This window comes from Aquarana catesbeiana, linkage group LG13 (assembly GCF_042186555.1).
Source record: "Aquarana catesbeiana isolate 2022-GZ linkage group LG13, ASM4218655v1, whole genome shotgun sequence".
In the NCBI taxonomy this organism is placed as follows: Eukaryota; Metazoa; Chordata; class Amphibia; order Anura; family Ranidae; genus Aquarana; species Aquarana catesbeiana.
In genome coordinates this window covers 177,609,961-177,626,474 of record NC_133336.1, presented here as the reverse complement: position 1 = coordinate 177,626,474, position 16,514 = coordinate 177,609,961, and the positions used below count along the sequence as shown (strand labels likewise).

General features: G+C 42.1%; 1 protein-coding gene across 1 annotated transcript in view; it reads left to right on the top strand.

Annotated features, from left to right (window-relative positions):
* The first annotated feature begins 466 nt into the window (after positions 1–466).
* Positions 467–16,514, top strand: part of LOC141116349 (immunoglobulin kappa light chain-like) — a 39,257-nt gene continuing 23,209 nt past the window's right edge. The window contains exons 1-3 of the mRNA XM_073608576.1: positions 467–534; positions 1,043–1,378; positions 8,740–9,039. Coding sequence (XP_073464677.1) covers positions 498–534; positions 1,043–1,378; positions 8,740–9,039 — 673 coding nt within the window. The 5' untranslated portion in view covers positions 467–497. The remainder of the gene's footprint in view (positions 535–1,042; positions 1,379–8,739; positions 9,040–16,514) is intronic.

Genomic DNA, 16,514 nt, shown 5'->3' with positions numbered 1-16,514 from the left:
ATGGGCAAAAATTTCACTCTCTAGATGTGCAGAGCTGGTAAAGACATACCCAAAAATACTTGCAGCTGTAATTGCAGCAAAAGTTTGTTCTACATACTGACCTCAGGGGGGCTGATTCCAAATGCACGCTACACTTTTCACATTTTTATTTGTAAAAAATGTTGAAAACCATTTATCATTTTCCTTCCACTTCACAATTATGTGACAATTTGTGTTGGTATACATTTACGTTTTTGGTTGTAACATGACAAAATGTGGAAAATTTCAAGGGATATGAATACATTTTCGAGGCACTGTAGCTGTGTGCTGAGATATCATTAAGTGCAGATTTTTCAATCTTAAATAAAAGAGACCTGAACATGAACAGGACAGGATATAGAGTTCTCTAAGTAGAGAATGGGAGGGGTCCTAAGCAGTATTCTACATGCAGGTTTGTGGTCTGTGACCTAACTACCAATTTACAGATGTTTTCTGTATGTTGCTTCTTAAGAACAAGTATGAAGCTGATGCTGCCATTACTTCTGTTTTTTAATGGTGAGAATGCATTTTCTAGATATTGTAATGTGGGTATTATTAGGCTATTCAAAGACTTTTGGGGGATATCTGGTGGCATAGAGAGCAGGTTTGAAGACTTAGAGGTTTGGGGAATGTGTAATAATATGGAGAAGGGCAATAAAAGGCCATTCAAAGACTTGGAGAGTTGGGGAATGTCTGATGGCATGGAGAAGGGCATTTCGGAGATGGAATGACAAAAGAGTCATTCTAAAATATGAGGAAGAAGAGTTCCAGAAACAAGGAGCCTCAACAGAGAAGTCTTGTAGGTGAATGAGAAGTGGTGATCAGAAATGTAAACAGTTTGTTATCAAAGCAAAGGTTCCACATGAGTTTAAACCTGAAGACCAATGAAAATCTCTATTATAAAAAAAAGCCTAAGATTGTTTGTTTTGGATGTTATACATGAGGACTAGGATTAAATAGGACTTGAAAATAATTCTTTGTTTGACGGCACCCATGACTTATTATCTCTAACATTGTTTTGCAGTGACCATTGCCCAGGTTGTTCTTTATCAGCCGCAAAACACAGTGTCAGTGGAGGTCGGTGCTACTGCAGTTATCCTCTGTACATCCAGCGACTCCTTAGATGCAGGAACTGGCATCACCTGGCATCTACGGAGAAGAACCAATAAGGCTCCTCTAAGGGTTAAATCCTGTTTAGCTGACAATGACAAGCATAAATATATATGTAAGTCAGAAAACCACCAGGCAAGACTGAAAATATACAATGTGAGTCTGGAGGATTCTGGAGTGTATTACTGCATGTTCAGCTATACAGCTGTGCTGAGAGTGCTTGGCAATGGGACAACTCTTATAGTTAAAGGTAAGATGTAATTAGATATTATACCACAAAATAAACGTGAGTGTTGAGGAATAGAACAAAAGTTTACTAAAAATGTTCATGAAGTTTTATTAATTAAAATGGGCAGAGTTTGACTGTGACATTAAAATACATAAAGTTTGTATGCTTTCCCCAAAATTGTGTACATTTCACCTAGATGTCCTGGTATCCATCCACTTTCCACATTCACTTTGAGTTTCACTTACAGTATCTAAATGTCCCAAACAGAACTGTATTTCTATAAAAAGGTCTGGCTTTTCTTATTAACGTTTGTATGAAAAATCTTGCAAGTACATTTGATCAGAAAGTTAATAAATGTTGTCCAAAAGTGCTTGAAAATAAAATTTGCTTTTATCTTCGATTAGAGAAAGAATGGAATTTCCCAAATGAATCCCACATTCACTAACAGAATTTTGTTCATTCTAAGAAAATGTTTCATCCCGCTTTCATCACTATGGTAAAAATAATTGACCCTTTGACCCCCATTAACTACTAGAAAATTAATATCTAACTACAGAACAGAAAGTGAAAGAAACGTTCTTAATGAATCACTGATAGTTTTTCGTTTTTTTTTTTTTTTTTTGCTAACAGCATATTTAATCCCCTTTACGATTTATCTAAAAAATAAAAAATTAAAATAGCTTTAAAAATAAGAAAACCTGTATGTATTTGGGCTGCCACTGTATATCACGGCATATGATTTGACTCAAAAGCTAATATTAGCACATAGATTGAAGTTTGCTTAAAGTGTATACAATCCCAAACACTCATTTTCCTTTAAAATGCTTACTAATCTTTCTTTTTCCCCGCAAGCTTTGTAGAAGCTTGAATGGACCCATCTCATAACAATATCATCCATTGTTTTATCTTGTTTCCCCTTTCATAATTGAAACATAGAAAATACATTGATATCCTTTAACCACTTCAGCCCCGGAAGATTTGGCTGCTGAATGACCGAGCCATTTTTTGCGATTCGGCACTGCGTCGCTTTAACTGACAATTTTGCGGTCATGCGACGCTGTATCCAAACAAAATGTATGTCCTTTTTTTCTCCCACAAATAGAGCTTTTTTTTGGTGGTATTTGAACGCCTCTGCGGTTTTAATTTTTTGCGCTATAAACAAAAAAAAGTGTCAATTATGAAAAAAAACACAATATTTTGTACTTTTTGCTATAATAAATATTCCCATTTTTTTTTTTTTTTAAAAAAGCAGTTTTTTTTCTCAGTTTAGGCCGATATGTATTCTTCTACATATTTTTGGTAAAAAAATCGCAATAAGCATATATTGATTGGTTTGCGCAAAAGTTATAGTGTCTACAAAATAGGGGATAGATTTATAGCATTTTTATTATTTTTTTTTTTTACTAGTAATGGCGGCTATCTGCAATTTTGACACATTTTTGAGACCATTGGCATTTATAGAGCGATCAGTGCTATAATAATGCATTGATTACTGTAAAAATGTCACTGGCAGTGAAGGGGTTAATACTAGGGGCGATCAAGGGGTTAACTGTGTTCCCTGGGAGGTGATTCTAACTGAAGAGGGAGGGGACTGACTAGAGGAAGTGATGGATCGTGGTTCCTAGCTAATAGGAACACACGATCTGTCACTGCTCTCAGAACAGCACTGAAAAGGGAAAGGGGGTGTGGAGGCGCCAACTCTGCTGACACTGTTATAAGGTGTAATACATACACTTACTGGTAAGTCAGTTCAGATGGGGTGGCGATGTCCATCAGGGGTTGTGTTGTCCTGGGATGTGCTGGTGTGCAGGCTTCACTGGCGGTCCTTCACCTCAGGGGATGTTGGTTCCTGGTTGAGAGAGGCTTAACAGCGGTGTCCAGTGTGTGGAAGCTCCAAGCTAACCACCCTGGAACCTAGAAGCGGAAGTGATGTCAGCGTAGGAAGTATCCAGATACAGATAGGAGATAATACAGGCTACGCGCTCGGGGCTCACAGCTCCTTCTACTGGCCTCTAGAAGGAGCTGTGAGCCCCGAGCGCGTAGCCTGTATTATCTCCTATCTGTTTCTGGACACTTCCTGTGCACCGCTGACATCACTTCCGCTTCCGGGTTCCAGGGTGGTTAGCGTGGAGCTTCCACACACTGGACACCGCTGTTAAGCCTCTCTCAACCAGGAACCCCTCTTCCCTTTTCAGTGCTATGCTCACAGAGGCTATGGACACCCTCCTCTCCCCCCCCCCTTTTTTTGTTCTAACATTAATGTTCTATCAGAACCATCATTATACAATTCCATTCCTGACATCACAAGATCTGAGCGGAAAACCTTTCTTCTTCAAACCTGCTCTCAGAACAGAACAGGGATTTGTGTGTTTACACACACACTTCCATGTTCTGTCCCTCGTGCTCGCGATCGCTCGTGGTCGGTGGTCATTGCGACCGTTGGCCACGAGCATTGACACCCCCGCTGTGCAGCGGGCGCGCCTGCTATTCCGATCCTGCGAGCCGACGTATAGCTATGACAGTTCGCGGGATCGTGCCGACCTGCCGTCGTATAATGACGGCGGCTGGTCAGCAAGCAGTTAAGCACGTGAACTTAGAGTAGTCTGCATAATCATACTGTAAATGCATGTCATAAGTTCAATGGTTTTTACAGCCCTACCAGAGTGTTTTGTTTCTAAAGTATTTCTTGGATGAGCATTCTCTTAACTTCAAAAATTCATGTTCAAAATGTACAAAAATAAAAGTGATTGGAAATAGGTTTTGCAATTAATAAAAGAAATTACCATTATAGAAATACTAAAAGAGCCTTGGACATACTTATTCCATGGGGTAAAAAGTCTAAAAAAACAATACAAGGAATCCGTGATACCTCACATAATGAAAGCAGCCAAAAGTCTGATACCAAGTAGGGATGAGCTTGATGTTCGAGTCGAACGTAAGCAGAACACCCCATAATGCACTGCGAGATCACAGTGCATTAGTGTGTGATGATTGGCCAAAGCATGCACCTGACCTGCATGCTTTGGCCAATCACAGCGCGCTCTGCAGAGAGAGCCATAATTGGCAGGTTGCCTTTGGCCAATCATGGCTCAGGGGGACTAAGTCCACGCTCCACACTATATAAGGCTGCTTACATAGCGGCAGTGTATAGTGTTGTTGGCGTGACGGAGAAAGATTGAGCTAGATTAGGCAGGCAGGTAGTTATTTTATTAATATATATATATATATATATATATATATATATATATATATATATATATTATACATATACAGTCAGCCTAGTGTGTATATATATATATATATATATATATATATATATATATATATATATATACATATATATATATATATATATCCTCTCTCTTAGCCACCAGTTATGGGTGTTACCTAATGCACAAACTCCACTTCCGGATTGAATTAACAGGAAGTAGTAAAGTTTGTATAATGGTGTCACAGACCCCAAAGTCTAACATAGTGTCATCTAGTGGTTGAAAGTAAAAATGTCACTATTAAGAAATCCCAATTCATAAAGGAAAGGAAAAAATATAATGCAAAAATCTAAAAACATAATATACATACTACTGACAAAATACCAAATTACCTTATATACTCGAGTATAAGCCGAGTTTTTCAGCATATTTTTTTGTGCTGAAAATGCCCCCCTCGCTTATACTCGAGCACTTTTCTGCAGCAGAGAACGACATTTTCCGAACTGACTTTGGGGCCCCGTATCTCAGGGCCACTTGGTTCTAGGAACCCCAAATTTGGTGTGCAAACCCAGTGGAAGTAGCACTACAACATAACCAATGGCAAGGTTCCTAGCACTAAGTGGCCCCGAGATACGGGGCCCCAAATTCGGTTCGGAAAATGTCATTCTCTGCTGCAGAAAAAGTGCTTGACATTTTCCAAACCAAATTTGGGGCACCGTATCTCGGGGCCACTTGGTGCTAGGTCCAGCTTTGGATATGTTATAGTGCTAGTTCCACTGGGTTTGCAAACCAAATTGGGGGTTCCTAGCACCAAGTGGCCCCAAGAGACGGGGCCACAAATTCGGTCAACTGTGTCCATCTGCAGCAATGTAATTTCAGGACTCTTTGGGTCCAGAGACCCCAAATTTTGGATGCAACTAGGGGGCATCTAGGAACCCTTAACTACAAAGTTTGAGGTTCAGGGGACCTATGGCTGCAAATGGGCACAGTGAGGCTGCAAATGGGCATTGTATTGTTGACCCTCTTTTCAACTTACAGTAGCTGCGCATTTCTCACCCTAAGCTTATACTCGAGTCAATAAGTTTTCCCAGTTTTTTGTGGTAAAATTAGGTGCCTCGGCTTATATTCGGGTCGGCTTATACTCAAGTATATACGGTAATAAAAATATGATATTCACACTAGATGCTAAAAAATGAATACCAAAAAATAAAACTAAACCAAATTACGAAACAAAAGCAACTCAAGGCTTAGATCAAGGTGCACAAATTAAATTAATTAAAACTAAAAAAACGGGGTGATGACCCCTTAAGTACAGTCCCAAATCTGCATACAGTAAGCATAATTATTTAAGTTGATAAGCGTTACCCCAGTCACAGTAACTGACCCATAAAAAATGTACTAAAAAGCTGGTCGTCTAATGATGTCCTCCTCCTATGGGAGGGTAGCAATTCCAAACTCTTTGAATTCATGGAGATACTTAATAATAACAAAAGGGGCATCAAATTAAATTTTCTGTCCAGCATGGAGGAAATCAATTTTTTGGACCTTAAGATTTCGGTGAAGGGGGAGAGGTTTGTTACGACCACTTTTTTCAAATCCACTGACAGGAATTCCTATATTCCCTCGGACAGCTGCCACTCTTAACCTTGGTTAAGATCGGTACCTAAGAGTCAATTTATGCGCCTCAGTCGTAATTGTACTGTGATAGATGAGTTTGATACTCAGGCAGCTGTCCTCTTTGATAGGTTTATAGAGAAGGGGTACATATCAGAATCACTATGTGACACAATAAAATCTGTATGGGAGTTAGATAGGATGCCTCTGTTAGTGGTAAAACAGCCAGATGAAATCAATACTAAGGTCTCTCTCCCATTTATAACCACCTTTTCTGTACAACACCAGAATATTAAGAGGACAATACAAAAACATTGGCATGTATTGGGTAGTGATCAAGTACTTGGTACTTGATGGCCGTGCTATTGAGCCACAACATGGAGAAGAGTTAGTGGAGTGGATAACAAAGCCGTCCTCCCCCACCCATACCTTCTTCATCACTATGTAGTGAGGTAAGGATGATAATTGACATATGATAGAAGTCACATTACATATGCTGCCAGCTGTGGAGAGTGACAAAGGAAAGAGCTTGGGGTGGGGCTACAACCTGAAAAGTATATAGGAGTGTGTGACATCTCCAGTTCTTCACCCTTTCAATGTTGGCCAATTGCTTTTCCTAATGTCACATGGAGGAGATTTATAACCTTACAGGATGGTTGGCTGCCAGGCATTGATGCCAAAGATGAAGCAGGTAAGAGGCATAGCAATTGTATTTGCGTGGTCACTGTTCACCACCAATCATAATATTTAAAGTAGAACTATAGCCAAAATCTTTTTTTTTTTTCATTTTAGATTAGAGTAAGGGAGGTTATAACCCCTGTTGGTTTATTTTTTTTTTTGCCATTTGTGTCCCATTGGGGAGATTTACCTTCACTCCCCGTCCCATATCCAATGCAGGAAGTGAGAGGAAATCCCTGCGCATTAAAGGGAATCCCTTGGGAACCCTCAGGTCACTGGAACTAGCGCTATGGCCACGCCCCCCGGCTCTCCAGCATCTGACATCTCCACCCACGGACCAGCTGACGTACTGTCTGACGGAACCACATACCTCGGAGCTTCGGACGCCACCTGAAGCGGCCGGGGAATGACTCCTCCACAGCCCAGCGGTCCACCGGATGTGATCTCATGATGTTAAAGAGTAACATGCCTGTTTTTATCAGCCTAAATGTGAGTGCATATTTTAAACACTATTAAAGCCTTTTATACACACTACTACCCTTAGAGCGGCGCTGCTCTTTTTTTCTGCTTAGGTAACTGGAACTAGTTTCCCTCTTGGAAGATTTTCCCGCTATTACTTTTCCTAGGACAACCAAAAAATTTGGGATTTTCTTTTACTTTCAATGCTAATGGTAAACAGGGCAAATAGAGAGGGTGAACAGACAACAATAAAAATGGATGGGTGTTCTAATCGCTCTCCACTCTATCCAAAGCTAAAGCAAAAGTTTTGCCTTTATTTATACTTTAATGCCCTGTACACACGATCTGACTTTCTGACAACAAAACCATGAAATTTTGTTCGAAAGTTGTTGGCTCCAACTTGTCTTGCACACACACGGTCACACAAATGTTGGCCAGCAGTTACGAACGTAGTGACGTACAAGACGTACAGCGAGCCGATAAAAAGGAAGTTCAATAGTCCTTTGGGCTCCTTCTGCTAATGTTGTGTTCGGTGAGCATTGATTCCGACTATCTGTGGACTTTTGTTCAACGGACTTGTGTACACACGATCGGAAAGTCCGACAACAAAAATTTGTTGGCGGAAAGTTTGAGAACCTGCTAGCCAACATTTGTTGGCGGAAAGTCAGACAACAAATGTTCGATGGAGCATACACACGGTCGGACTTTCCGCCAACAAGTTCACATCCAACATTTGTTGTCGGAGAATCCGATCGTGTGTATGTGGCACAACTGTGACATTAACCTAACAAACATTTCCTGAGCACCAAAGAAAAGCTTTTTCCTGAGCACCAATGAAATGCTGTGATTTTGCAATAAGCATCAATAAAAAAATTAGGGTTTGATTTACTAAAACTGAAGAATGCTAATCTGATGCAGCTCTGCATAGAAACCAATCCTCTTTCGGCTTAACTGAACAAGCTGAAGTTAGAAGCTGATTGGTTACCATACACAGCTGCACCAGATTTTGCACTGTCCAGTTTTTGTAAGTCAACCTCATATTGTTGCCATTGAGCATCTGTGCAAAGTCAATGTTACGACAAGTTTTTCTTGCTGTTGATGACACCATGACCATAAATAAGAGGGTGCAGGTATCATTGAAAAAACAAACGCAGAATGATAAAAAACGAATGATGATGTTCTATTCCATATTTCTAAATAAATGCGCTTTTGTTGCTGTCTTTGGCTTCATTAGAGATATAACCCAAAACTTTCTGTCCTTGTGACACTCTATTACTGAATCAAAAAGAAACTGTAAATCTCACAGAGAACAATTTAAACATGACTGAAGTTTTAATCATCCCCCTCTTTGTACAACACAGTACATTTTAAATAAACCCTATTAATATTAAAACAATGCTTTCTCACATTTTGGTGTTTTAGATACCTTTGCTATCCAAAGCATTCATATTTTGGCTCCTACAATGGCTTCTGATCGCAAGGCTCCTACTCAGCTTGTTTGCATAGTAAGTGGAGCTCTTCATACAGTCCATGTGACCTGGAAAATCTCAGGAAGGCATCTCAAAGGGAAGCTAACTTCTGTGGAGGTACTTGATGGCATATGGACTACTCAGAATCTCCTTTCACTTCCCCAAGACACTTGGAACTACGAAGATCATGCAACTTGTGAAGTCTGGTTCAGTTTTTCTCCTATCCAGACCCAATGGAGTGTACCAAAAAGAGGTAATATAGTTATAGAATACCTTTATTTCTGAGAGATGTTTTTTAATGGTGCTATATTTATACACAATAGAATGGAACCTGTGATATTGAACCACATACATTATGGCAGGGTCCAACTGATAATGTTGGCACACATTAAAGGTAAAATTCAGGCAGATATTAAAAAATATATAAATATATATCTGCAGTAGGTATGAGCCCGCAGTTTGAGTCGAACATAAGTTCGACTCGAACATCGGGTGTTAGTTTGTTCTAAAACAAAACGAACTGAACATATGGGGCGTTAGCGGGAAATTCGAGTGCTGCAAAACGCCCCATAATGCACTGCGAATTCGCAGTGCATTGCTGTATGATGATTGGCCAAAGCATGCACCTGACCTGCATGTTTTGGCCAATCATAGTGCGTTCTGCTGAGAGAGCCATAATTGGCCAAAGGTAGGGTGCCTTTGGCCAATCATGGCTCAGGGGGACTAAGTTCACGCCCCACACTATATAAGGCTGCTTACATAGCGGCCGTGTATACTGTAGTGTGTGGACAGAGATAGTTTGAGCTAGATTAGGCAGGCAGGTTAGTTAGTGGCAGTGTATTTGATATATATATCTATATAGATATATCTATATAGATATATATCTATATAGATATATATCTATATCTATATCTATATATATATATATATATATATATATATATATATATATATAGATATAGATATAGATATATATCTATAGGTAGATAGATAGATATGTAGCGCCCACCCTATTCAGGTGGATGCTTAGTGTGTTCTGTTATTAGTGATAGGTAAATTTGGCCTAGGCCTTGCATTTTTTTCCTTAGGCCTGGTTGTCTATTTATGGGTGGGAGTGTTAGAATAGAGGGGGGTGTGGCCACCTACATTCTGGCTCAAGGAGGTCCCCTCATCCTTTCAGTGGAAATGTTCTGGAAGGGAGGCAGGATTTGGGACCTGAGTGGCAGGCAACTTATGTGGAGAGCTCTGGACTAATCATTAAATTGTATTGGCAGGGGTAGGACTCGCATATAGGCTGGGGGTCACATGCTTCCGGGGAGGAGTTTGGAAGGGTTTTGGAGGAGTTGGAACCATGTAGAGCAGTGTTTCTCAACTCCAGTCCTCAAGGCGCCCCAACAGGTCATGTTTTCAGGATTTCCCTTAGATGAAACAGCTGTGGTAATTACTAAGGTAGTGAAATTGATCAAATCACCTGTGCAAAATAATGGAAGGCCTGAAAACAGGACCTATTGGGGCGTCTTGAGGACTGGAGTTGAGAAACAATGATGTAGAGAGTGCAGCTGGAGGAGGCTTGAAGGCCTAGGGGTTCAGAGACCCCAGAGCCGGATAGCAGGAGCAGAAATTGCCATGTAGACCAGAGGAGAAACCAGGCGTCCCAACCAGGGATGCGCCAGACCATGAGGAGGAGGAAGTAGGAGCAAAGCGGACGGAGGAAACTGGAAATTGACTTTCTGTGAGTAACATGGACTGTTGATTGGGAGTGAGCAATGGGAGTGCAACCCATTGGTGCTAATCCGTAAACTTGCTATGTGTCCAAGGACCTAGTAAGATATACTCTCCAGTAATAGGCGGTGAAGGCCTGGGACTTTGGAATCTTTTATCCACAGCATTATTCAGAGTAATGCTGGTCAGTTCACAAAAGGAAAGTACACAAGACCAAAGACAGGAACCAGAATTAATAGAGGCATCTCATATCTTCTATCTACTTGTTTTACCAACTCAAGTTCAAGAATAAAGTTTTATAAAATATAAAGACTGGTGTTTTGAAGTCGCATGGGAAGGAAGATCGGGGGTCATTGACATAAGGGAGCAGTGCGCTACATACTATATGTATATGTATGTATATATATATAAAATAATTCCTGCATTTAGTAGACTAGATATTCAGTGTATACTCTCTATTAAGTCAGTGCAGGCAGTGTAGTTTATATAACACAGTGTATATTGAAGTGGTTAAGGGGAACCCTGTGCCAAAATGTAAAAAAAAAATGGCGTGGGTGCCCTCCCAAAATCCATACCAGACCCTTATCTGAGCACGCAACCTGGCAGGCCACAGGAAAAGGGGGCGGAGAGCGCCTCTTCCCCAAAAACCCTTGCCCGGTGGTTTTGGGGATCTGTGGGCGGGGGGATTATCTGAATCTGGAAGCCCACTTTAACAAGGGGGTCCCCAGATACCGCCCCCCCATATGAATGGGTATCGGGTACATTGTACCCCTACTCATTCACCAAAAAAAGTGTCAATAAAAGTAAAAATAACAGGAGACAGTTTGGAACAAGTCCTTTAAAAAAAAAAATGTCCCGCGACGTTCATCCATCTTCACAACGCTGACGGACAGAGAAAAAAAACAAAAAAATCAGGGAAACTCTCCCTTGATGGGAGGCGTCCTCGTGACTGCAGGCTTTTTACATTGACAGCTGTTATATAGCCCGGTGATGTAAACGGGTGACCCCACCCCCTCTGATGTTATGTGACGTCACATGACGTCAGAAGGGGCGGGTTCACTCGCTTACATCACCGGGTGACCCCGCCCTCAGCTATATAAAAGCTGTTAGAGCAAAAAGAGTGCAGTCAGCAGGAGTCTCCCATCCAGGAGGAGTTTTTCCATTTTTTTTTCTCGGGGCGTCGGAGATGAATGGACATCGCAGGACATTTTTTTTTTTCATACAGGAATTGTCCCAAACTGTCTACTGTCATTTTTTACTTTTTTGACACTTTTTTTGGTGAATGTGTAGGGGTTCAGAAGGGCCTGATATGGATTTTGGGGGGGACCCCCGCGCCATTTAAAAAAAAAAAAATGGCGCAGGGTTCCCTTTAATATCCTTAAAGGGCCTGGTATGGGTTTCGGGGGAACCCCCACGCAATTTTTTAAAAATTTTGGTGCGGGGTTCCCCTTAATATTCATACCAACCCAAAGGGCCTAGCAATGGACTGAGGGGAGGAACCCATATGGTTTTTTCAATTATTTTTATCTATATTGACGAGACCCGACAATTCATTACAGCCGCAAGCAGTATTAAATGACATTTTCCCCTTTAGAAATGTAATTTTGCTGTGGTACTGTTATAAACACGGGAAAGATGCGCTACTTTACAGGCAGACTAAGGACACCCCCCAGGCACGATATTTAAAGGAATATTTCATTTTTATTGTTTTACTTTAAGCATTAATAAAATCACTGCTCCTGAAAAAACGTCAGTTTTTAAAACTTTATTTGCATTGACACATGTCACATGGGCAGGACCCAGTTCCCCAAACACTTTTTATGGCAATAACTTGCATATAAGCCTTTAAAATTAGCACTTTTGATATTTCATATACGTGTCCCACAGACTTTAATGGTGTTCGCGTGATCGCACACATTTTTTGCCTGTTCGCAAAATCTGGTGCGAACCGAACCGTGGGATGTTCGGCTCATCCCTAATCGGCAGTTATATAAATATTAAAACATGATTGTTACAGTAAATTTACCATGAAATCAGTTTCATTGAGTTCCGTAAGTGACACAGTATTGATGGTAATTTTGGGACAATTGAGCTAGACTACCGTCCATCTTTAGAAGGAATTTGATACCGGCAAAAAAGAAAAAAAAAACACTAACCAGCAAGGTATAACCCCTATCACTCCCAGCGTACTTCAGTTTTTTTTTAATTATTTTATTTTTTACTGGTACTTATATAAAGCTGTCAATTTACGTACTTTACATACACATTGTACATTCACATCAGTCCCTGCCCTCAAGCATGCCTTTAGAGAGTGGGAGGAAACTGTAGTACCCAGAGGAAACCCACACAGGCACAGGGAAAATATTCAAACTCCAGGCAGGTAGTGTCATGGTTGGGATTTGAACCAATGGCCCTATTGCTGCTAGGTGGATGTACTAACTACTTGGCCACTGTGCTGTTTTATAGAACAGCAGTACACAGCACTAGATGACTGATGGGTGGACAACACCCCATCACATATATCTTAGGCCTTCTTCAGGTGTCTAGAGGGGTTACTGACCTCATTTATTTGGGCTGGGGGGCCACCTAGGGTGGCAAAGCATATCTTATACCTTCCCTTGTCGGGAGGAGGACTGGCGCTACCCAACTTCCTCTTGTAGTTCTGGGCGGCCGTCCTCGTCATGGTGCGATGGTGGTTTTCTCAGCCCAAACAAAATCTGGCGGTAACACTGGAGGCAGCTATTCTAGGGTCCTTTGCAGCTTTGAGCAACTTGGTGTTCAGGGGGGTGAAAGCTCACCACTCCTTGACTGCCCCCATCCGGGCTTGGCAGAACACTAGGGCAATATATAATATATATAGCAAACCAAATCATATATCCCCACACACACACCGCTCTGGGGGAACCCAAGGTTACCTCACCTATGTGACATCCCGGACTTCTTTCTGTGGGCCAAACAGGGGATCACTACCTTGAAACATATCATACTGAACAGGGAGATCATGGCCTTTCAAGAACTAAGATGCCTATATTCGCTACCCAGCTCATTTGAATTTGGGTACTGGCAAATGAGACATGCAATTGGGGCTCAGTTTAAAGAATTGCTAGTTCTCGAGTCTGACACCATTGAATGCCTATTGACCTCCAGCGTGATTGGGGAAACCCCTCTCCACCCTATATCTCTACCTGACGGTGGCTCATGACACTAAAGCCACTCGTTCCCTGGACAGGTGGAGGGCAGATATGCCAGTCCTGGGTGAGGATGGATGGGAGGACTGTATATCTAGTTTTATTCCCTCTATGATAGCGGCCATTCTATACGGGGCATACTACACCCTGTATAGAATGGCCAACATATACCCACAACTTGACCCATACTGTCCTAGATGTAGAAGCGAGGTGGGGACATTTTGGCATATGGTCTGGTCCTGTCCCAGGCTCCGGTCATGCTGGGAGGAGGTGGTCAGGATGTTGAGTGATCTGAGCGAGGTCCAGATACCGTTGGAACCAATGGTGCTCTTGCTGAGCTACCTGGATGAAGTTGAGGGGGGTAGATATACTAAACTGTGTATTACTTTCTCCTTGTTTTATGCCAGACGGGAGGTACTTCTAAAATGAAAATTGGCTAACCCACCCACACTTGACTCCTGGCGAATGGCGGTCAATTCAGTACTGCCTCTATACAGACTTAATAGGCAATGCCCAGGTAAATTAAGGGGGCACAAGGAGCGGCCTCTTGAGAGTCGACTCTTCCCCTCCCGTTCTCCTCAGGCAGTGGCAGTGCTAGTGTTGGTGTCACCTGGTGCGGTAAAACATTGCATCACTCCCCCCCCCCAATAATTTTGATTTTGGAACTGACCTGCTGGACGGGATCTGATGGCCGCAGGGAAGATGGCAAGGTGCTGTGACCTGCTGACAAGTGTTGCTACAAGGCCCTGTAGTCAGCAAGCAGAAGACAGTAGCTGAACAGAGAAGGACTCTATAGGGGGCGAGCACACATGACGTCAGATTGGAAGGCTGACGGACCAATGGACTATACAAATATATATATATATATATATATATATATATATATATATATATATATATTGTGATTTAAGATTGTGGATCGGGATGTGCAGGATAGCTAGGTCAGTGCGGTGGGAGTATATTGTAATGGATATGGTACTTGGGACACTTGGCATGTATGCTGCCACTGGGATTAGTCCTCCTGCCACCCCGCATCAGTCTCAGCACCTGCCTATGTCTGCTGCGCTGATGTTATTGATAGCTGTCAGGCTGCTCTGAGCCAGCAACTGATTCCCTCAGCCGGAGTCTGTCCTGTGCTCAGCACTTACTTGCTGAAGGTGGCAGGCAGCGAGAAAGCCGAGTATCTTACTCCAAAAACAGCAGGAACTGTGAGCCAGGACCTTATGCAAGTGCAGCATTGGTTGTTGTGTAAGTCTGCCTGTGCTGAAAAGGAAAAAAAGTCCCTCTATCCTGCAGTCTTCTGTGCCCCTCTGGATGAACTGAATGCCCCCCCCCCCACACACCCAGGGAATATGATTTACCACCAGTGTGCCACGGGGGGAACAGTATTTGTTCACAGTATGTATGCCCATGTATAATACATCGTGAAGTTTGAAGATGCCGCCCCCCCCTGTTAAAGTGATGGGATCGGGCCCCCTACAAGCGGCCCGATGGTACCCCCCCCATCAGCAGCCCTGGCTGCAGACACCCCACGGTCTGATGGGGGGGGGGTTGCTGCTGGACACAGCTATAATATATATATATATATATATATATATATATATATATATATATATATATATATATATATATATATATATATATATATAATATAGCTGTGTATATAGCTGTGTCCAGCAGCACTCCCCCCTGGTTATCAGACCATCTCAGGGTGGGCAGCTCAGCCGCTATACCTGTAGATATTATAGCTGATAACCGGTGGGGGGAGTGCTGCTGGGCACAGCTATATACACAGCTATATATATGATATAGCTGTGTCAGGCAGTAAAAACAACCATCCCCCTCTTAGCACTCCTCCTTCTTACCACAGCAGCTCTGGACAGGGCTCAGGTGTGACTGGGTGGTAGACACCATGACACCCCCCCCCCCCCATTGCAAGAGCTCACCTCGGGCTCCAGCGGTGGAGGAAACCCCCAGCTCGGGGCCAGGGCGGGCGGTTCAAGTACACAATACACCCGGGCAGCAGTTGGAGAGGACACACACAGTTTAAGAAGCGGCATTGTAGGCGCGCTAGCCGCGTGCTCAGTGACCGCGGGTACCGTGGACTCGATGTCCACTGGGTGCCCACAATTGTGTCACGGAGCGAAAGATTTCCCTGTTCTGCCTAGTGACATGACAGAGATCACTGCTCCCTGTCATCGGGAGCAGTGATCGCTGTCATGTAAGTAGTAGCCCATCCCCCCACAGTTAGAATCACTCCCTAGGACACACTTAACCCCTTGATCGCCCCCTAGTGTTTAACCCCATCCCTGCCATTGTAATTTACACAGTAAGCAATGCATTTTCATAGCACTGATCGTGGTATAAATGACAATAGTCCCGAAATAGTGTCAAAAGTGTCCGATGTGTCCACCATAATGTCGCAGTCACGATAAAAATCGCAGATTGCCGCCATTACTAATAAAAAAAATGAATAATAAAAATGCCCTAAAACTATCCCCTATTTTGTAGACGCGATAACTTTTGCGCAAACCAATCAATATACGCTTATTGCGATTTTTTTTTTAACCAAAAATATGTAGAAGAATATATATCGGCCTAAACTGATGAAGAAATTCGTCTTTTTATATATTTTTGGGGGATATTTATTAAAGCAACAAAAAAAATGTTTTTTTTTTTTAAATTGTCGCTCTTTTTTTGTTTATAGCACAAAAAATAAAAACTGCAGAGGTGACTGCAAAAAAAAAAAAAACTGCAGAAAGCTCTATTTGTGGGGGAAAAAAGGACGTCAATTTTGTTTGGGTACAATGTTGCACGA